The 22,532-nt window shown below is 47.5% G+C and overlaps 1 protein-coding gene across 4 annotated transcripts; it reads left to right on the top strand.

Annotated features, from left to right (window-relative positions):
• The first annotated feature begins 6,555 nt into the window (after nt 1–6,555).
• Nucleotides 6,556–22,176, top strand: SERPINB6 (serpin family B member 6). Of its 4 annotated transcripts, none has more exons than XM_031435285.2 (7): nt 6,735–6,816; nt 14,808–14,982; nt 16,910–17,059; nt 19,192–19,309; nt 20,037–20,179; nt 21,276–21,431; nt 21,643–22,176. In XM_031435285.2, the coding sequence occupies exons 2-7, from the start codon at nt 14,818–14,820 to the stop codon at nt 22,045–22,047; spliced, it is 1,137 nt and encodes a 378-aa protein (XP_031291145.1). In that variant the 5' UTR covers nt 6,735–6,816; nt 14,808–14,817; the 3' UTR covers nt 22,048–22,176. The 4 variants fall into 4 exon arrangements, with proteins under 4 accessions (XP_031291147.2, XP_031291145.1, XP_064332200.1 ...); XM_064476130.1 differs by lacking the exon at nt 6,735–6,816 and adding an exon at nt 6,858–6,987; XM_031435284.2 differs by lacking the exon at nt 6,735–6,816 and adding an exon at nt 7,131–7,267.
• Nucleotides 22,177–22,532: the final 356 nt, after the last annotated feature.

Raw genomic sequence — 22,532 nt, 5'->3', positions numbered from 1 at the left:
CAGCCCACACCCCCCACCCGCCCTCAGAGCCCCCTCCTGCGAGCCCCTCACACGCAGGGACTCTACTTAGTTTGCTCTTCCTCCCCTCCCCACCCGGAAGACCACTCCTCCCTGCACACCCAGGTCAGCTGGCACCCCTGTGGGTCATCCCGCCGTGCAGCCAGCTCCGGCTTGCCCCCATCGTGCTGCGCACGCCCATCAGAGCCACCACCCACTACGCGGAAACACTTTCTCTTTCTATCCATCTGAATGGCTAGGAGAGAATGGACCATGTTTCATTCCATTTACTTCTCAACTTCTTTGGGAACTGATACTATACTCAGGACAATAATTGTCTAATAAATGGGGTTTGGGGTTTTCCAGCTCTGCTATCTAGCGGGGCTTCAAGGGTATGAAGATGTCGGGGGAGGGTTTATGAAGTCCAAGCACCTGGATGTGAAAGGTGGTTACGCGTTTAAAAAAAAAAAAAGGAAGTCACTTTTTCTCATTTTAAAAAGTGGGGGACAAAACTATCAATAGGGCAGGAGACAAAGCCTGGTTTCATCTCTCGTCCTTCACCCTCAGAGCGGATTATCTTAATTGTGGGCGTGGAAGTGGTAGACCCATGATGGGTCGTCCCAAGAACTCCAGCAGGATGGGGCAGAAAGGTCTTTGTGTTTTGTGAGTCAGTCGGTCCACGCCATACTGAAAAATGCACATGGAACACAATCGTGCTAATGGCACAAAAGTCGCAGTGAGAGGCCCACAGTGAGGAGGGAGCAGCCGTCTGTTCCTGTTGCGCTGGAGCCGACGCGTCAGCAGAACAGAACGCACTCACCCAGGCAGCTGGTCGGCTGCTGCTCTTGGGCCTGGTGGGGGGGGGGGGGGCTCCAACAGCAAAGCCGCCTTGTGATGAGGGAGCTGGTGTGGGCTGCGATGTGCTTCTTGAATGTGTTTTTGCCGAAATATTATTTTCATCATTTGAAAGAAGGATTATTTTCAAAGATAAAATACAGTGAAAGAAAATATTTACTTGTAACAGTCCCAAATTCATAAATCAAAAAGAGCTGTGTAGAACCCATGGTCAAGATTTTTTGTTCGTCTCTGTGTCCAAGTTACTGACTGTAAACACCTAAAAGGCTCTGTTTACTTTTATTTTACATCAAGTGCTGAAGTCCTTTGAAGCTGAAATCCAAACGGTTCCCCGTTCAAGGATGTCTGGCGAAAGAAAATGCCATTCTATTGCTGAGTGAGGGCCAGGGTTCTGTCCGGGTTAGCAGCAGGGATCAATTAGCTGGGATCAGAAAGATAAAGACATTCTTGGGAGTGACTTTTTGTTGACATCATTGCTATACTGAAGCAAATTTTCTAAGCATCAGACACTAGTGAATCACCAAGCCATACTGCGCCACAGCTGTGTGTGTCCTTCTACAGACTGAGGCACTCTTCACCCACCAGTGACCCCTCCGGCTCAGCTTCCAAGACAACCGTCCTGGGTCATCCTGTGAGTGAAGGGCCAAACATTGAGAAGCCTTGAGGTAAATGAAGATGCAGGTAAAACCCAGGATTTCATTGGTTCATCCCACTTGCCTTTCCCGCTCCATGACCTGTGGTCCACAGGGAGGGACCCTCTCCATCAGGGAATGAATGCCAGTGGTATAGCTAGTGAATGAGCATAGGAATGAGGAAGAGAGGATAAAAAATACAGAAGAGCTCCGAGTGACCGGGAAATGATAACCTTTAGATCCTCAGTCATGAGGCTCTGGAGGCTGACTGGCCAGGGGTCTTCACTGAAGAAGACCAGCAGCCTCTGCCCGCTGTGAGCCCGGGGCTGGGGGACGGGGCGCTGTGAGCACTTCTAGCACCACCACACCGGGCTGGGGCTGCACGCTGGCCCGGAGACGACTGAAACCCCAGGCCTTCGTGGTCAGGTACTTCTTCAGCTGAGTACTCACATCATTTATTTTTAAGTATCTGATTACTTTTCGTTTTGATTCTGTTCTTCATCATAAGCCTGTTAGGATATTAAGTTATGAAAATACGGTAAATATGCACTCAAGTCTATGCTAAGTGAAATCTTTCTCGGAGGATTCTGAGCCCAGAACTGTTAGCCTGCATAACTTGGAAGCAGCCCTCCAGCCTAATTTGAATCCAGGCAGGATGACAGAGAACACTGGCCTACAGAACCTCTGGCTAGGCCCCCCGCCAAGTGAAGCTGCTGGAAAAAGCAGACGCCTGAGGAAGGACTTGTTCCCGCCCCCTTTTTTTTTCAGTGGCAGCGCTGCGGGGTGAGCCGAGGACCCCGTGCACGCTAAGCGCGCGCTCCGCCCCGAGCTGCACCCTCCCCCGGAACGGCCTGCTCCGTGTGGAGCCGTGCTGGCTTCCTGTACACACCCTCTCATTTTGCAGGTATTGAAGCACTAAAATGTAGGCAGGCTGAGGAACTTACTCTATCGGAGGTATCAGCCAACGCGCTCAAACAAGAGAAAGCGTGAGAGACATGAAAACTGGAGGAAGAAATACAGCTATCTCTATCTGCAGGTGACATAATACAGCTGTAGGACACAAGGACCCAAAGAATCAGTGAAAGAAAACTGACACGAATAGTAAGAAAACTCAGTGAGGTAGCAAGTGATAAAGTTAACACATGGAAACAATCCTCTCATATACAACAGGAGCCAGCTGGAAAACATAAAGGGAGAAAAATGCTTCTGCATAAAATCAACAGAAAAATAAAATAACTAGGAATAAGCTAAACAAGAAATGTGCAAGTCCTCTATGAAGGAAACTTTAAAACACTCCTGAAAAAGAAAAACAAGTATTTGGGCAAACAGGAAGATCCAGAATGTTCCTGGCTATGTAGGGGAGGGTAAAACTTACCTTCTCCCCTTCTAGGTTCTTTTTGCTCGTCTCATAATTGAATTGACATACGACAGAGTAAGACGAGAAAAACAAACTTAGCTTTTGTTGTTGTTGGTGGTGGTGGGGTGGTTTGTTTTGTTCTGTGGGGGAGGAGGTAATCAGGTTTATCTACTTACTTTTAAATGGCAGTACTGGGGATTAAACCCAGGACCTTGTGTGCTAAGCATGTACTTGACCACTCAGCTAAGCCCTCCCCACTAGATTTAGCTTTTTATGTATGGGAGTCCATGAAAATACACGACCCAAAGGCAGCCAGGCAACTGAGACTTACCAGCCTCCCAGAGCCGAGGGCTCAGGATGGAGCTGGGGCTTCCCAGGGGGGAGGGCCTTTTGCAGGAAGATAAGAGCAGGGGTTTGGTAATCAGATGTCTGCCCTGCCCTGCAGGTAAGTCTTTCAGGTAAAAAGTTATCTCTGTTTATAGCTCTCTTTCTGGGCCAGGCCCCCTATCTAAATTCTTTTAGGCAGCTAAGGGAGAGGTAAAGGTCTTCCTGAGTCTGCTGGGTCTTGGCTGCCTTCTGCTCAAAGAAATTCACACGCCAAAGGGGCTCATTTTGGGGTGGCCTGTCCTGCTTTTCTCCAGGCGGGACAACTAAATCAGTAAACGACATTCATTTACCGCAAGGTAAATTCAGTATGACTCTAACAAATACACCAACACTTTCTTTTTCTTTCTTTTAGAGTTAGACAGGCTGACTCTCAAGTTTACCTGGGAAAATAAAGCAGCAAGGACAGCCAGGAAAATCCTGAAACAGGGGAGTGATGAGGGGGACTGGCCCCATCAAGTAGCAAACCATATCATGGAAGCTCTGTGGTTGAAAGAGTGACCAGTGGGGCTAAATACAGTGTCCAGAGACAGACCAGACCCCAGGGCATGCAGCTACTCGCTATGTAGTAAAAGTGCCTGTCAGATCATCAGAGAAAATCACAGACTTCTTAACAAAAGGAGCTGGAACAGCTGGAAAGCCATCTGAAGGAGTTAAAATTGGATCTACATTTCTCGAACAGCAGGGTAAACTCTAACTGGATCAGCAGTCTAAATGTAAAAAGTAAAGCCATACAAATACTGGAAGAAAACACTGGTGAACTGTATAACTCAGAGAAAGGCCTTCTAACTATGATGCAAAAATCTATCAGTCATAAAGGAAAAATCGTTCAATTTGACTACATAAAAAAATGTATGCCAAAAGCACCAGAAGCAGTCCCAGAAAACATCAGATGAGAAGCTGGGAGAAACTATTTGTGCCATAGCTCATAAAGGACTAATTATGCTAATATATACAGAGCATGTAAGAACCGAAAAGAAAGACCAAGCGATTTTTACAATGAACAAAAGTCATGAACAATTCACAGGATGGGGGGAATAAAACATGAAGAGGCAATGGCTTTTAAACCTAAGAAAAGATGTTCAGACTCACTCATGATAAAGCAAATGCTAATTAGGGTACGGGAGACAGTGTTTCTCACCTGTCACCTGGTAAAAATCCAAAGAAAAAGCCAAGCACAGCTGTCAGCGCGGCCGCGAAGCGGCCCTGGGGCACAGCGGGGGAGGGGGCCAAGCGGCACCACTCCTGAGAGGGGTCTGACAGCACCCAAAGTACGTCTGTATTTACCTTCTGATCTAGCAACCCTGCTTCTAAGAATCATAGAAAACAATCATCACACCAAGCTCTTGCTACCAAAAGTGCGTCTGTGGGCCAGCAGCCTCAGCTTCCCGGGCGCTTGTTAGAAACGCAGGCTCTCAGGGGCTGCTGAGTCGGAATCTGCATTCTGACAGCACCCTCAGGTCGCTGGCATGGCATTAAACTCTGAGAAGCCCAGCACTGGGCTGTTTATGACAGCATTGTTTGTAATTAGTTAAGATGGTTGCCATCAGTGGCAGTCAGTGGAACACGGAGCAGCCAGAGAAAGAACAAGGATGATTTCTGTGTGCCAGATTAAAGAAATCTCCAAAATTTAGTGTTAGGTGGAAAAAAGAAAGTAGCAGAACTATCGACAGACAGCAGGTGGACAGATTGAGTGCTGCTCTTTTGGTAAGAACAGAGTTGAAATTAGAATGAATACACATAAAACACACAAAAATATATAAGATATACGTTAACATATAAAATATATGTAATATCTCACACACACAAACACACACACACTGAAGCAACAATCAAACCAAAAGAGTTTACTGGGGATCAAAGGATTGCAATTTGGGGCACACAGATTTGGGTGGCAACCCAGCATCCCACTAGGGAGTAAGAGAGGCCAGGGGCTGGAAAGGCAGGAGGCAGGGCTGCCGTACAGAGGATTATAACTGGAGCTGGAGGCAGGAGCTAGTCTTGGTGATTGACCGCCAAGGCCATCACTAGAGGGAGGGGAAAGTCCATTACTGTGGCAAGTTGCAGGTGTTTTTGCAAAGTCCTTGGCATATTTGCGGTTTGGCCCAGTTCAAAAGTTCGTGGTTCCACCTGGTGAGGAAGTGCATAAGGTCCACCTCTCTAATGGCTTTCCAGCTCCATTTTAAAGCCCCTTGACATAAGTGACTCAATTTTATTTATCACTTCATAGTATGTTCATGTTGCTTACTTCTGCAAAAAGATAAGCAGCAATGATAAAGCCGAGCTAATCAAACTGAGGTGAAAAGGACTGGAGAGGACAAGGGTGGAAGGGAGAAATCCCCAAACATTCCTCCATGTGTCCCTACTCCAAAAATAAAGTCAAAGCAGCCACACCTTGGGGAGGAGGGATGGCGGGCTCTGCTGCTGGCACCGACTGAGTGGGGAGAGGGGCCAGGCCAGCCCTCCTACAACAAAGAATTACCCGGCTCAGAGGTCACAGGTGTAGATGCAGAGAACCCCTGGCTTATAGTAAGGACAGAGGAGGCACTAAACAATTTGACGTTTCTGAAATTGAACTTGGTATTTTTAATACAAAGCTAGCATTTCCCTGCCAACTAAAAACCGGCACTTGCCACCTGCTTCTACAAGGGCTGGATCCCACTGGCACTTGCCGGCTGCCTCTGCTTGGATTAAATCATGAGCCACTGCAGCCACTGACCTTCAACACTCCCTGAAAGGATTTCAGGGTGGAGATCAGGAACGAGGCGCTCTGTGCTCTGGGAAAACTGGCAGCACAGGCCTTCAGACAGGCAGTTTTGGGAGAAGACTTTATGAGCCCAGATTCTTGCGTCTCTTCATATCTAGAAAAGCACTGAAACTGTTAACAGTGACACCAGCATCTCGTGACTAGCAACAAGCCTCTGCCTGAACTGTGCTTGACTGAACGTAACCCCTGCCCTCCCTAAAATCAGACACACTGCTGAACTCCGCTCGCGTCTTCCCGGCAGCTCCTCAGAGCTACCTGAAAGGCTACCCTGGGCTATCGTCCTCATTTTGCCTCAAATAAGGCTTAGCTCACAACTCTCACGTTGCGTGAGTTTATTTCAGTCCGCACTCCCACTCCCGCCCCTGAGCCTCTCCGTTCTCGCAGACTGCTGGGAGGCGGCAGGCCGGGATTCCGCAGCATTTGTACAATTTATCGGACCGGAGCCGGATTCGCAGGGGCGCGAAGCGGCCTGGCTCTCTGCATTTCACAAGTCTGTTCTGCGCTGTGCCACTTAAGCCAGGTGCCAGGGGTGGCACTTTTCTGGACCTAAGTCACAGCCTCCCCAAAGTCACAGTAACATGCTGCTCACCCCACTGAGAGGCTCCGAAGGGCCAGGCCTTCCTCCCATCCACGCCCCTGTTGGCCCAGTGGGGCCGGTCACCGCACTAGGACCGGAAAGGAGGCGGCGCGCGGGGCTCACCGGGCGCACGCACTGCTCCTCCCCGCCCCGCCCGGGCCCGCCCGCCTCCCCGCCGCGGTATTTGAGGCCCCGGGGCCCCGCCGTTGCTCCGCCGCCGCCCAGCCTGCTCTGGCCGCGCGCTCGGGTACGTGTCGGGGCGCCGGGGCCGCGGGGTCGGGCCTGCGCGCGGGGCGGGGAGGCGGGGAGAGCGGCCGGCGGTGACGGCGGCGGCCGGCGGGCGGGTGCGCGCGTCCGGCACGGCTTCCCTGTCGGCTCCCCTGTCAGCTCCGGCGGCCGCGGCAGACGTGACGACGCGGTGAGTGTGCGCGGCCGGCGCCCGGGACGCGGAGGCCCCTCCGACCCGCCCGCGCCCGCGTGGGGCCGGCGCCCAGCCTCCCGGGGTGTTGCGCCGGGCCCCGCGCGCGCAGGTGACCCCGCGGGCGCGCGCCGGGCGTTGGGAATGGAGGCCGGAGGGAAGGCCGGGTCAGTGCCTGGCGGACCCTGCAGCCCAGCCCTCTTTACGGCACAGCGGGTGTGGCCTGAGCTTGGGAACGTTCCAGGCCAGCGAAGATAACCCTGAGGACCGTCCAGATCTGGTTACGACTGTTTTTTGTTTGTTTGTTTTTTGTTTTGCTAAACTCGCTGCAGGCAAAACACGGTTTGGTGTCTTTGGGGCTGAGGACGTGGTGGAGAGTTTAATGATACTTGGGGTTTGCTACTAGATGAAATTGACACGTTACTTTCTTCTCTTTTCTTCCCTCATAAAGCTCAGTTTGGGGGGAAGAGTCTGGAAAATTAATTCGCATGCCCACAGGACTGCTCCGGGTTGTGGGGAGCTGGGTCAGTGTTGGCCCCTTTGCTTCTCAGCCCAGTTCTGTTTCCTCCCGGGTGTGGTTGGAGGGCCGATGTGGGGAGGCAGCCTGGGTAGAGTAACCTTTGGATCGATCTGGGTCCTACTGCCTGCGTTGCGGGGTGTAACAGGAAGCGCTGAGGTTGTCAGTATTCTGGGGCAGGTCTCAGGATTCCCTACCACTCGTGACTAATTGTGTCCCCAGTTTATGCCACCCCAGGGAAAGGTCACAGTTTGTCATACTTGGCCATGTAAACTAAGCATTTAACTGTATGATGCCAATTCGAATACAAGGCAGTTTATTACAATTCAGCTCATTGCCATTAACTCCAACCAGTAGGTGAAATTAGAGTGAATGGAATCTGACAAAGCAGACCAAGTCTACATTAAACCAATCTTTTAACAGTTAACTCATGTAGGAAACAAGTACATTCTTAATCCAAGAAGGCAAGAAGCATAATTAGTGACACCTTAAAAAATAACTAAGACTTGATCAGTTGAATGAAATCAATTATGCACATTAACTGCTGAAAGTTACCAATGGTGCTACAGGGGAAAAAATGGTGCCAAAGATAATTTGTTAGACTTGTTTTATGTATATGCACACATGCACACACACGTGTGTATTTTTCATTAACAAAACCTTGATACTGGTTTTTATGTTCATGATTATATATATTTTCAAAAGGCACAATTTCATTGAAGCAGTAAATAATTTTTAAATATATAATGAATTTTGCATGTGTGTGTGCATGTGTTTGTATGAAGGATGCTTTTGCTTGGGTTACCTATAGAAGCTTAAAAAGTAGGAACTTGGAAAGCCATTGTTAGGTGTTTAGTTTGCAATGTGATCTCTGAAATGTGTGTCCTTATCACTGGTATGAGCATTGAATGGAAAAGAGATATTCTTCAATATAGAAATCGCACTGCCATAAAAAAGAATGAAATAATGCCATTTTAGCAATGTCATGGACCTAGAGATTATCATACTAAGTCAGAGAAAGACCAATACATGGTATCAGTTATATGTGGAATCTAAAATATGATACAAATTAACTTATTTACAAGGCAGAAACAGACACGGACACAGAAAACAAACTTGTGGTTATCAAAAGGGAAAGGGGAAGGGAGGGATAAATCAGGAGTTTGGGATTAGCAGATACTAACTACTTACATATAAAATAGATAAAACAATAAAGTTCTTCTGTACAGCAAGGGAAATACATTCAATATCTTATAATAACCTATAATGAACAAGAATATCTACATGTAAAACTGAATCACCATGCTGCACACCAGAAACTAACATAATATTGTAAATCAACTATACTTCAATTAAGGAAAAAAAAATCTCACTAGGTTGTTTATAATTTTCTTTGATATCTGGAATATTTTAGTGAGCAATGAATCAATGTTTAAATTTGGGTCTATTTTTCTTTCTTTTTTAGGATAAAGATCTCTTTAATCTTATGATTGATTATTGAGGATTTTCATTTTATTGCAAAGTGGTAACGAAAGTCAGTTTATGATTATGTAATAGTGCAGGTTATTTTCAAATTCACGTTTCAGGACAAACGAAGGATTTTAATAAGTGGTACTCAATGCTTGGGCATTTATTTCACAACAGAGGAACTGGGAATAGGTGGAGAAATGACTTTTAAACATGAAAATACCATTTTATTCTGCTCATAAAAAGTTTGTAGATTCGTGACCACATGTGTTTCGCTTCCTCCTCTCATAAAACTCTGCTAAAATGACAGTGAAGGGCCTTGTGAAGCACTGGAAACACAAGTACAGAGAAACGAGACAGGAGACAAACAGTGGACAAGAGATGTCAGAGGTTTGGGAGGAGGGAAGTGACCAGACAGAGGAGGGGGCTGGGTGCCTGTGGAGTAAAGTAGGCACCAACCACGAGGAAGAAAAGACCCCAGGAAAAGAAAGAATGCAGGAAGCAGAAGACGATGCAGTAAACTGACTGGTGTTACCCAGGGAACTGGAGTGGAAGACGGACCTAAGGAAGGAACAGCAGAGAACACAGTCTGCAGAAACTAAAAATACAATGGCTGAGATTGGAGAAAATTGGTAAAGTTTGGAGGAGAAAGTCATTAATGTGTCCCAGAAAATGGAACAAAAAGTCACTGTGATGGAAAATGCAAGTGAAGGAAGAACGTGAGACAGCCGTGCGTCCCAGAGGGCCGGGCAGTGTCAGTTTCTGTGTGAGCCACACGTGTGAACAGGCGGCACAGAAAAAGAGAAGTCAGTCTGGAGGAAACGAACAAGTATCTTAAAAATTCCCAGAGGAAGGGAAATTTTCTTGATTTGTTAGATTGAAAGGGCCCCACCAGGTACACAGCAAAATGAATAAACCAGGCCCATCTGAAGGGCACATGACTGTGACATTCAGAATATCGGGGATAAGGATCAGATTTCATAAGTTTCCAAAGAGTAGGGTGGAAGGGCGGAGGGCTGGATCTGGGGTCAGAATGCCATCAGACTTCCCAACAGCAGAGCCAAAGGCTGAGGGGCAAGAAGCAGTGCCTCAAAGACTCAGAGGTAGAATGACGTGCGGCCATTCCAGACTCTGCTAAGCGGGCAGTCATGTGGAAGGGTGGAATAAGGACATTTTCAGACACGCAAGAAAACGAAACGTATGTGTGCTGTCTTAAAAAGCTATCGGACGATTGGCTTCATCAAAGAGGGGAGTAACCACGAAGCGGGAAGACACTGGGGCCCAACACAAAGGACAGTACTGGCCAAGGGGTATCTCGTGGGGGAAAGCAGCAGGTCCAGACCGACCCACGTGGACAGCGTGGCTGACAAACGTGGGCCAGACACAGAAGTACAGGAAAGGGGGCAGGACAGCTGCAGCCCAGATGGATCCTCTAAGTGCAGCTGTGTTTGAGGAAAGTCGGGCAGATAAAAACTTCACGGGCGGTGGATCAGGGATCCGGAAGGAAACACCTGTCTACCTTTGCCACAACGGTGCCAAGACTCGCACGCTCCTTGAGGACTCAGTTTTGTGCTTTGTAACTCTTCTCTATTAAAAGAAAGGGACTGACGCTTGGTGTCTTTGGACTCAGAAAAAAAAAATTCAAGATGGATTTACAAGACCTTGTTGTTGCTGTAAAGGGAGGATGTTTGAGATCAACATCTTAAGACAAAATAATTTAAAAAGGACCCCACTAGCCAAGTTATGACGATTTGGCACCAATAAGAAAAGGACCATCAGCTAATTGAAATATCTTATTTGTAAAAAGTCATGACCATTAAGAAGTTCAGATGAGGCAAACAAGATGAGCTTTAAAAAGGCACAAGAGAACTTCAGTCACGTTTCAGGACATGCTGTCCGAGGACCCATCTGTGACTGCTGCGTGAAAATTTATTCCAGCTTATTCCAGGCTCTGAGCCAACAAGCACGGTGGTTACACAGACCGACCTAAAGGCCTAAAGATTAAACTAAAAGGCTTAGAGCCACGTAATATGACAGGACTCTGGGCTATACAACCCAGTCAGAGGAAAACTCAAATACTTCATTTTAAGGAAGGACACTGACTTACAAGAAACTGAAATTTGGTGTTTGGCTGAGGCCTTGTAAAATCCCAGCGAAGGGGGAACTGAAGTTCCGACCTCCCTGCCTCCAAGAATGTGCTTGGCCGACAGTGAGCGCAGGTGGAGCAGCTGGGATGACAGGAACCAGGCAGCCTGCGTGGGGAGGAGATGGCCCCTTAAGGTTAATTTAACCCCAGGGAGCCATTAAAATAAGCATTATTGTCACTTTAGGAGATATAAAAAGATTAAAAAAAAATTAGACCCACGGTGTTAATACTTTTGTGCTGGACTTAAGTACAGGTGTAGAAATAAGTTTTGTAACCATTATACTGCTCTGTGTATTTCTAAACATATTTGATAGTCTTAGGTGATACTAGTTTACTAGATTTGTAAATCTTGATTTATTAGGTTTACAGGAGTTTACATGTTTACTGATGTTTGGTTGTGAAATTTCTAAGTTTGCTTTAAAAAAAGTGTTTAGAGCATTAAAAAATCTGATATATTAAAATACGTAACCAATGCTTAAATATTTAAGCAAAAAGAACTTATTTGCTGCTTTGAGGAAAAACTATTTTTTTCAGACTGACAAACAGCGAATTGACCACTGACGAGAGCACGTTATTTAGCAAGGATTGTTATTCCCTGTCTATGAAAAAATTCCTTTGAGAATGAAAATCTCTGTGCTCACCAGCAGGGCCACAGTATGTGGGAGGGGAAGAGGGAGCTGGTGGGTGATTCCTTATATCTGAAAATTACTGAAAGGGCTTGACTGACGTGACATTTGGGGGAAACTTGCCATGGGTACATAGAAAACTAAAGAACTGGGGAGCAGTGGGAGAGGTAGTATTTACATACAGAAAAGCAGTGTTATGTGAAGGAAAGGTACCTCGTAGGTACAGTGCCCGGCTCAGCTCTGAACACTCCTTGTTACCACAGAGCAAACGGTGGCTGGAGGCCAGGACAGCAGTGGAGGAGGCCCTGTGGTTCTGAGACACCTCTTCCAGCAACATCTGTCTTTTAAACTAAGTGCATGTGTATTAATTTCATAAAAAGAACGACCCCCCAAATAATACAGGCATGCTGTAAAAAAATGTGAAAATGCAGAAAAACATAAAAAACATAAAAGTTGCCCACAACCCAGAAACATCTGGTGTACACATTTCCTTCCATTCTGTGTAAATTATGCTCTCGTGTGCTTTTCCTCCTAACTCACATAGATACGATTTTAAAACTGTATTTATAGCTTGACATCTTTTTTCACTTAATTTTGTATATTCCTGTGACATTAGGATGACTTTTTATAATTTTTTTACCTCCATTTAATATTCCATCATGAATGTGACATAAATGTGGCCTCTTTCGGGTATTTTAAAACCTTTTTCTGAAGCAACTTAATAGTTGGTTTTGTGCATAATATTTCTATCAGTACCCGTGAGTTCTACCTCTAACGAAATTCCTAGAAGTGGAATTTTTGGCTCAAACAGTATGACTTTTCACAGCATTTTCTTTTCCTTTATTTTTATTTTTTACATTATTCTGAACTACAATGGAAATATTTAGAGTATCAATTTATAGCATCATTTGCATAGTACAAGAAGGAATACTTATCTTACTTTGTCAGTATTGGAAATTAATGGTTTTTGAACTTTTGAAAGTTCTTGTTTTAAAAAGACGTCTTTCATTTGCTCTCCACCCACCTGTGTGTGGAGGGGTTGCCGTGTGTCGCAGGGATTAAGAGGTGGATCCCAGAGCCACAGGCCGGGCTTCCAGCCCTCACTCTGCTGCTTGTAGCCCTGCACAGATTTCTGCTGAAGTCAGTTTTTTTTTTTTTTTAAATCAACTCTTTTTGGAGCCCATTTTATTCCATTCTCTTCTCAGTTTTAGGAGTATGTCATCAATCCTGGCTGCTCTGCAGGAACACCACATAGCTTGCTAATTATGCTTATTTTGTTATTTCTGGTAACTTTCCTTCTCACTGTGTTTCACAAGTTGTGTCTGCCTTGGCCTGAAGCAGTGGAACAGTTCACACCGGCCCCGGGGGGCAGGGGCCGCACCACGCTCCCGTCTGGGGAACAAGAGAGCTGCCTCGAATGTCCTGCCCTCAAAGACACAGACGAGGGACGTGTCAGAAGCATCGTTTCCCATTTGATTCCAGGACTTCTACCGAGTGGGCTATTCACTTCTCTCGTGATTAACACATTTTCTACCAGGAGATTGTCCTGAACATCCTGGATCAACCCTAGGGCAGCACTGGTTGCTGGCTTCCTTTTTGCTTAGTGATTTCACGTGGCGCAGACATGACTGTTCCCTCTACAGCCATCAGATGTCATTGTCAGACAAGTTGAGGAAAAGATGCCGTTACCAGCCTCACTGTGCCTTTGAAGACGGCTGAATTTTTGTTTTTCTCTGCGTGAACGCTGACAGTTACTGGATATTAAAGATAGAAGAGAATGCAGGGGAGGGAGATGTTTCTTCCATCCTAGGTTCTCTCTGGCTGGTCTAATAATTAAACTGACGTAAGGCAGACCCACAGGAGAGACACAATCACATTTAATTTCGTGCGTGCGGGAACCCCACAGACATGAGGCGCCAAGAAGCGACCAAAGTTGGCAGCTTTTGTATCTTTTAGATAAAGAAACAACTGGCTGTGGGTTTTGCTTGGGGTAACAGGTCAATGAAGAAGTAACGGGGTTTGTTTATACAGCCTCTTCGGCCTTGAATTTCCGTCTCTGGCCATGAAGCTGTCTCTCTACTCCTGGTACAGGGAGGGCATCTTCACGTGGAGATTTCTTCTCCACTTTCAGAGGGACAAAGGAGGGTTAGAGTGTCCTTACACCAGCTATTTCTCAAGTAACTTTAATTCACAATGCTCAGTATGCTAAAGTGGTGTATTTTGGGCTGGCCTTCCTTGCAACCCGCCCGGAGCACAGATTATCTGGCACATCCCCGTCCTCACGCAGGGAGCAGAAATCGAGTGACTGACTCGGGGTCCCTGAGCTGGGACTGTCCCCTGGCCTCCCAACTCTTCCTGAGTCTCCTGCTGCTTCCCAGCGCAGGATTTAAGACCAAAGCTGTTCTCCAGTGAAGGACTACTCATCTGTCAGCTGTAATTCCTTTGATACAAATAAACACAACTGCACTGATTTCTCCACAATCCCTTTGGATACTGTGGGCTGCCCAGTCTACTGCTTTCCTGCTGGGAGAGGCGGGCAGGTGTGCCTTTCAAGGTCAGCGACAGGAAGGTTAGAGCCTGCAGCAGATGCTTTCCAAGTTACCAGAGACAGAGTGCTTTATTAATGGCCTCTCTTAGGTTGGCATTTCCATTTGAGTTGATACTCCTTCAACATTTGAGGGGAAAATTGTGTGGATGGTCAAACAGAAGCGCAGATGGGCGGGGAGGGGACATGTGGTGACCTTGCAGGAGACCCAATGTGCACAGGGCCTACACTTCTGTCCTTCCTCAGTTCACTGAGGCCCGTGGGGCCACGGCCTCTCCCAGTGGACTGGCCATCTTGATCTCCCTGTCCCCAACATGACTATTCAGTTTTGTTTACTTAATATTAGAAACCCACAAAATAATTCAGAGGCTTCCCCCCCCCCACCAAAAATGAGTTTTGTGTGTGTACCTATTTGCTCATTGAAGCAAAGCATCCATGGTAACTCTTAATAGCTGAGTGAGATGAGGTCGACATGTAGCCTAACTTTACACGACACTGATTTTAAACCCATCATTTCAGACTCGCCATCATGGATGCTCTGTCAGAAGCAAATGGCACCTTTGCCTTGACCCTTTTGAAAAAGCTGGGTGAAGACAACTTGAAAAATGTGTTTTTCTCGCCCATAAGCCTCTCCTCTGCCCTGGCCATGGTCTTCATGGGGGCAGAGGGAAACACGGCGGCCCAGATGTCCCAGGTACGTGCCTGAAGCCAGTTCTGGATAACAGTAAATGCTGTCAATTTGTCAGCTGAGCTGGTTTCAAATCCCAAAGAGCTTGCTCTTGACAGACAGCTTCCCCAGGGCCCACCACATGGTATCTCTTTGGCAGTGGGGCCTGGGCTTCCTGACAGCTCAGTACCTGGCTTCCAGGAGGACAAGCTCGAATGTGCAAGTGCTCATCCAGCCTCTGTTCTGTTCTCTGTCATACTTACTAAGGCCCCGCTGGCCAAGGCTAGTTCCTCGGCCAAGCCCAGAGCCAGCCCGAGAGGGGCCGCAGGGGTGTGAAGGCCTGGCTCACAGGGCCAGGATGGTGGCTGTAGCCTGCCCTCTGGCCCCTGAGGATTCAGGCGAGGCCCGCTCACCCCTCCCAAGGCCCCAGGGCCTCCCTTCCTGGGGCCGGCCCAGGCTCCACATCTAGAAGAGCAGGGCTATTGAGGCTCCTGGGTGCAGAGCTTTGTGAACCAGAGACAATATCTGCTGCCCAACCCCCAACACAGGCAGCGAGACAGGGAGGGGTCTCCCAGCGGTGGTGGAGGGTTCTTAGTGCTGGTCTGACAAAGTCAGACCGAGTAACCCAAACAGCAGCAGTTTACTTCCTCACAGGCCTGGATGCTGGGTGTCCAAGGTCCAGGTTGCTTCTTCTAAACCACGTGGGGTTCTATTTATCAACTGAAATTCTGCTTCTTTGGACAAGCACATGCACAAGCCTGCTGGAGGCAGGGCTCTGTTGGGCTGGGGAACAGTGTCCTGAAGACGCTCGGCGCTTGTGTGGCCAAGAGGGTCTGCGGGCACGGCCTTAATCTCCAGGGTCTAACAAAGTGGATCCTAATCCTGCCCCAAGGCCTGTGCCTTGGGCTTGACCTCTGCTCTGAGGCTGTCACTTACTTTCAGAGTCACTGGCCAGCTGGAGAGGCTGGGAGTGAGAAACATTTTCATTTTCTACCCAGCCAGTCCTGGGTTGGAAGTATTTCCTTTAAATTCTGCTGGAAAACAAAACAGGTCCCACTTCAGCTCATCTTTCTCTTCCCACACTCTCCGGGGTGGCTGAAGACACCACGTCCTTTCTGGGCGCCTCCTTGGCTGGATACACGAGTTCCCAGGGGGAGGAGGTCCAGCCTTTCCGCCGTGGCAGGTGGCGCCCCTCCAGTTCTTCTGCGCAAGCCCCCTTCCTCCAGCTGCCAGCAACGGCTTCTTCACTGTCCTTCCAGCCTCAGCAGCTGCCGGGTCCAGAGCCAGCGTCCATATTTTAGCGTCATGTTAGGGCAGAACCACGCCTGGATCTTCCGTGGCTGCAAAACAAACGGCCCCACAGTTCAGTAGCTGGAAATGACAATGCTGATGGTTTCTCGGACTATGGGGAAGGGCCCTGGTGGGGGCTGGGGCTCCGTCCTCCCACAAGGACCTCTCCTCATGTGCTGCCAGCTCTCCAGGGGTGTCCCCCAACCCCCCAGCAGGATGGCCTGGACACCTTACACCATGAGGGCTGGGGGACAAGACAGCAAACCTGGAGCTGCTAGGTCTTTTCAGGCCCGGGCCTGGAACAGTGTCATTTCTCCTGTGTTCCCTTGGTCAGAGCACATCCCAGGGCCAGCCCAGATCCAAGGACAAAGCCTGAGTTTGCAGAGACGGTATGCCTTGTCTGTAGACAGACCACAAGGAGTGGGCACACGGAACTGGGTTTGCAAAGGGTCATTTCTGCTCCTGCCAGTGCTGCTCTGGCTTCCAATGGGAGATGTTACAGGGAGGGTGGCTGGGTGGCTTCCGACAGACGTTTTGTCTTTAATTGGGTGAATCTTCTTTTAAGCTGCAGTGAAGGACCTTTTAGGCTGAGTCTGGTGTGGTGTCCATTTCCTGAAGTCAAGGCATACTGAGGTTGTGCGTTTTCATCTGTTTTTGATTTCAGGCACTTTCTCTAAGCAAAAGCAGTGGTGGAGGTGGAGATGTCCACCAGGGTTTCCAGAACCTTCTCACCGAAGTTAACAGAACCGGCACTCAGTACTTGCTCAGAACCGCCAACAGGCTCTTCGGAGAAAAGTCTTATGATTTCCTCTCAGTAAGTCACACGTGCTGTTTTAACTAAGAAAGCTGAGAACAAGGCCGTGGGGACAGAGGGGCCTTGTGGTATAGCAGAGAGCTTGTGAGCCAAGCTCACACAGGTGGGGTGCACCCTGGGCTCCACTCCCTAACCTCATGCAATTCCTGTAACTGTTTCAGGTTCATCCCCTGTAAAAGGAGCCTTATAATAATGTTGTCCAGGTGTTTCTGATGCTTAAATACAGAAACTATAAAAGAACTAACATGGAGCACAGCACAGTTCGCGATGAGCTGGCCAAAATGCAAAAGTGATCAAATGAGTATTTCTGATCACTGTTTTTCACATATTGATAGTTTTTTGTGCATTGTGAGACTTGTTCACTTTTTACACATGTAAATATTTTGATTGTATTTTCCAATGCAGAATTTTTTAAAGTTTTTGTCTAATTACGCTGGTTCTATTTATTTACAGTGCTTTCATGATTTTTTATTTTTCAAAAATTACTCAATCTGAGTTTATTCTTAATATATAAGGATGCAAATAAAGCAGACAAAGCAAGAGTCCTCCCAAACTCCTTTCCACACCCCAGCCCCCCCCCCCACTGTAACGGCTTTTGCAGATGTGACAGATTTGACGTGTCTCCCCCTGCACACACAGGAATGCAGGGTTCTCCCGACATAACGTCCTCCCCCCATACTTAGCGTTCTGTAGTTTGTTTCTGCTCACCTGATGCTGAGTCTGAGATTCGCTGCACCTCAGTCTGTGAGGGTTGGCCTCATCCTTTTTCACTGGGGTTGATGTTCTCAGGTGTGGATGTTCTGTGACCAGCCAGCCAGCCCCTCGATGGGCAGAGCTCATATCCAACCTGGACCATGCTGCCATTGAATGTGCCTGTGTATGTGTGAGTCCCAGATGGATTTGTAGAAGAGAGGAAGGGAGTGAAGCTTTCAAGTTTTAGTGAATATTGCCAAACTCCCACCCAAAATGCTGCAGCCCTTTACATTCTCTTCAGGGGTATTAGCAGAATGTGCATTCCAGCCCACCATGGCCAGTGTTGCATGTGGTGAACTTTTAACAATTTTGATCATTCATGAGACTGAACAACTTTTTTTGTTTGTTGAACTGTTGCATCTTTTCTGAGAATTGCCTATTTATATATTTTTGTGCAATTTTTCATCTGGGCTCGATCGATGTCTTTTTAATTTATGAGTTTTTTGTACATTTGGGTCAATCTTATTACTTTTTTTCATTATTTTTCACACTTGTCTCAGAATCTAAATTGACTGAAAACAAATGGTGTAAAGTGAATGTAGTCAAGATGAGGTTTAATATTGGTAAGATTTGTACACCAGTTATTTTTTTGTTTTTCTTTTACAAGTTGGTTTACTTATTTTTATCAGTCTTAGCAACATCCTAGGTTATTGTCATCTTTTAATAAAGCCCTTGATATACAGAAAAACAAAACTAATAATAAACACAAATAATTGGCTTATTTTCCTTAATTTTTTTTGGTGGGTATTTTAGGAAAAGCATTGATATTTAAGATGTTATTTTGATATTGGACTGTAAAACAAGGAGATTAGAAATATTTGTCAGTCGTTCCATAGTGATTTAGTATTCCAAGAATCCAATACCAATTGCTGCATATAATTAGGTATTCCTTTAATTTGATTAGTCATTGCTTATTAAAGGATAATTTAAATAGCAGTTGTTTCAAATGTGTTTAAAAGTTGTGGAAATCACCCAAGGGTGTGACGAGTTAGCAATACATGGGTGCCCAGTTTGCTTCCAGACCGTCTTCTCAGAAGCACTGATTCACAAGCCAAGCAGTGAACTGACAAAGCGTGAACCGTGCCAGGTTAGATGACACGATGCCTCTGGGTCAGCCGGTGCAGTGTAGGGGCTCCTGCGAAGGGTCGAGCAGTTCACAGCGTTTATTTGATTTCCAGACTACAGTTTTAGTTAGTTTATAAGCTAAGAAGAAAAGTAGCTGAAAACTGAGAAATTGGATTTTTGGTTTATTCTTTGTATTGATTTGTATGTTACACATGTAAATCATAAAATTATTGATGTTCTGATTTGGCACTATGTGCAAGTAAACTGTTGATTATCTTTGTAGCCACGTGATTATGTTGCTCTGTCTCTCCTAGTCTTTCAAAGATTCCTGCCGCAAATTCTACCAGGCGGAGATGGAGGAGCTGGACTTCAGCAATGCTACAGAGGAGTCCAGAACACACATAAACACCTGGGTAGCCCAGAAGACAGAAGGTGAGAATATGTCGTTATTTCTGTTTTCATACTATTTTAGTCTTATCACCAGTTCCTTCACAAGACCATCAAATGTAAACATGGAAATTTTTTTTTTCTCTAAATAACTGTAAACTTTTGAAGTCCACTTCTGAAGAGCTGTCAGCGTGTGGTTACTTCCTCTGCCTTTTCCCTGTCCACATCAATACTGGTGCATCTCTTCCGGGACAGCCCATGTTTTAACTGCTGCTGTTCTTACATTACTATAGTCTTTCTTTTCATAAAAAGGGCAAAGAAAAATTTGCATACAGGTCTCAGCTGCCTGCCTGTTGGCACTGCTGGTGCTCTGTGGGCGCCAAGCATCACTGCAGGACACCTGGTTAAGCTCTCATCCACCTATGGTTAACTTAAGTGTTCACACTCGCTACAGTCTCTCTCCTTCGGGATAATCCCCCTACGTGGTAAACACCAAACATTCTTTTCTCTCTTGCTGTGAGTTATCCTACTCTTATTACTTTGTTCATTTTATGTGTTTTATTCAACTGATGGTATTTTTCTGACCAGAGCATTTAAAGTTTTTGTTGCTGCCTTTAAGGACCAGTCTCCCTGTACATGGTTATGTTTGAGGGACAGTGAGCGCCTTCCTCTGGGCACCTGACAGCTCACGGAGATGGCCCAAGAGCACTGTCCCAAACACATCCATCAGGAAACCCTTTTAGCTAACTGGTTCTTTAATTCTCCTTTTCAGGGAAAATTACAGACTTGCTGTCTCCAAATTCAGTTGACCCCATGACTAAGCTTGTTCTTGTGAATGCCATCTACTTCAAAGGAAACTGGGATAATCAGTTTGACAAAGAGCACACCCAGGAGAGGCCGTTTAAAGTCAGCAAGGTGAATGTTTTGCAGTAACAGAGGAGGTTCTCGGAAACAGTTTCTGTGTTCACACTGGTTTAACAAACGTGCAAGACTCCCTACCTCAAGTGACTGCTTCAGGTGGCTTCAGGCAGCCCAGCATCCGTACTCCCCAGCCAGCCCGGGGCCTCCCTCTCTTCCTGCCCCTCCTCCTCAGTGTCATCGGAGGTGGCTGCATAAGCCCTCTTCGGCTGCTGGGCATTGTCTGTATGGCCAGTCCCCTGGCACAGCTCTCAGGCTGAGGGTCCTTGGCTTCCCAGAACTTTTGAGATCAAGTTCAAACTCCCAACTTTGGCACGTGAAGCTCTTGGTGGACCCAGGTCCTACCTGTTTCTCCATCCTCATTCCGTCAACACCTGTGTGCTCCTCTCTCTCCAGCAGTCCCCCATCCTGGTTTCGGTACCCATCTTCTAAGCTATCACAGAACCCTGCTCTCCTCACTGTAGCGCTGATTCCCCGGATCCCTCTGACCCCTGTGAAAATGCAGGAGCAGGGAGGTTGCTTAGGAGTCATGATGACCTGGGCTGGGCTGATGGCAGTGAAGGGGGAAGCACAGGTCTGATTTTTGTTTTACTTCAAAAATAGAGACAATATGGTTTCTAGTGAGTCAGATGTGGGGTGTGAAGGAGGCTTTTTGACCCTGCTGTGAGTGGCGTAACCATCAGCTGAGATGGGGAAAATTATAGATGGAGTAGACGTGGAGGGGAATGCTAGGGGCCAGTATGAGAGGTGACCTTGGGGGTTTATGTCCAAATGCAGGTGTCATGTAGGCACTGAAATTCATGCATCTGGAGTACAGGGGAGAGATCCCAGCCAGAAAGATAAATTTGGAAACTATTTAAAGTCACAAGACTGAATGAAATCTCCAAGAGAAGAGCAGCAAAAAGCCTGAGCCCTGGGTCCCCTAGAGCTTGGAGGCTGAAGTGGTGAAGATGAGCTGGCAGAGGAGGGGACTGGTGTGGTGTCTGGAAGCCAAGAAAACACCTCTGGGGGTCCAGAGTGGCCAGCTCCGATGAGTCATCAAAGGTGTCCACTGGGTCTTGTTCAACTTGATGTTCACCCATTTCCTTCACAGAACGTGGAGAAGCCTGTGCAGATGATGTTTAAGAAATCTACATTCAAAATGACCTACGTAGGGGAAATATTCACCCAAATTCTGGTGCTTCCCTATGTTGGTAAAGAGCTGAATATGATCATCATGCTACCAAATGAAAACACGGATTTGGAAACGGTAACTTGGTGGCAACTGCGCTGTGGGGCAAGGGGACCACGTGTGAACCTCTGCCCAGCAGGCTCCCCACTTCCCAGCAAGCTCTGTCTGAAGCTGGCGGCCCCCCCTCACTGCCCTCTCCTATCACCCAGCATAGTGTGCACATCACAGCAGATGGCCCTGCGGGGCCGCACTGTCCTGGATCCTAAAATCTTCCCCTCTCCTCTTCTAGGTGGAAAAAGAACTTACGTATGAGAAATTCATAGAGTGGACGAGGCCGGACATGATGGACGAGGAGGAGGTGGAGGTGTTCCTCCCCAGATTTAAGCTGGAGGAGAATTACGACATGGAGGGTGTCCTTCGCACTCTGGGCATGACTGACGCCTTCGAGGAAGCCAGCGCAGACTTCTCCGGGATGTCGTCCCGGAGAGACCTGCACCTGTCCAAGGTTGTGCACAAGTCCTTTGTGGAGGTCAACGAGGAGGGCACAGAGGCGGCAGCCGCCACAGCTGCCATCATGTTGATGCGCTGCATCAGAATCACTCCCAGGTTCTGTGCTGACCACCCTTTCCTCTTCTTCATCCAGCACAGCAAAACTAGCGGGCTTCTGTTCTGTGGCCGGTTTTGCTCCCCGTAAGGAAGCAGTGGGGCTGCATGCACCCCTCTGTCTCCTGCAGACCCACTTCCCTGACACTCCACGATATGCCTGCAACCCAAAGTGGCCTTCGGTGACAGTCCAAAAATAAAGTGCCTGATGGTGAAATCCCGTGTTGAGAGTACCCGTGTGTTTGTGTGCTCACATGTCCTGTGTTTTCTGGGACCTGAAACTGCCATTCTGGAGGGTCAGTGGTCACACCAGCAGGGGCAGTGCTGGCTGTTCAGCAAATCCCCCTGCTCTGAGGGTCATCCCTCTGCCCTCACCGTGCCAGGCACCAGGGGTAAGTGGCCCTGTTTGTTAGAGGACAGAGAAGCAGCAGCTACGTGCAGTTGGGGGGAGCAGGCCTCAGAGACCCTCAGCAGGAGCTCTATTCCAAAATGTGTTGCGAGCTCTCCAGAAGCCAGCAGAGGGGCGGGGAGAGCCCAGACCTACGACAAGCCAGTCCCATTGCTCACTCTGCACTG

The sequence above is a fragment of the Camelus dromedarius genome, chromosome 19, assembly GCF_036321535.1.
Source record: "Camelus dromedarius isolate mCamDro1 chromosome 19, mCamDro1.pat, whole genome shotgun sequence".
NCBI classification, from domain to species: Eukaryota; Metazoa; Chordata; class Mammalia; order Artiodactyla; family Camelidae; genus Camelus; species Camelus dromedarius.
This window is presented reverse-complemented; position numbering and strand designations above follow the sequence as displayed.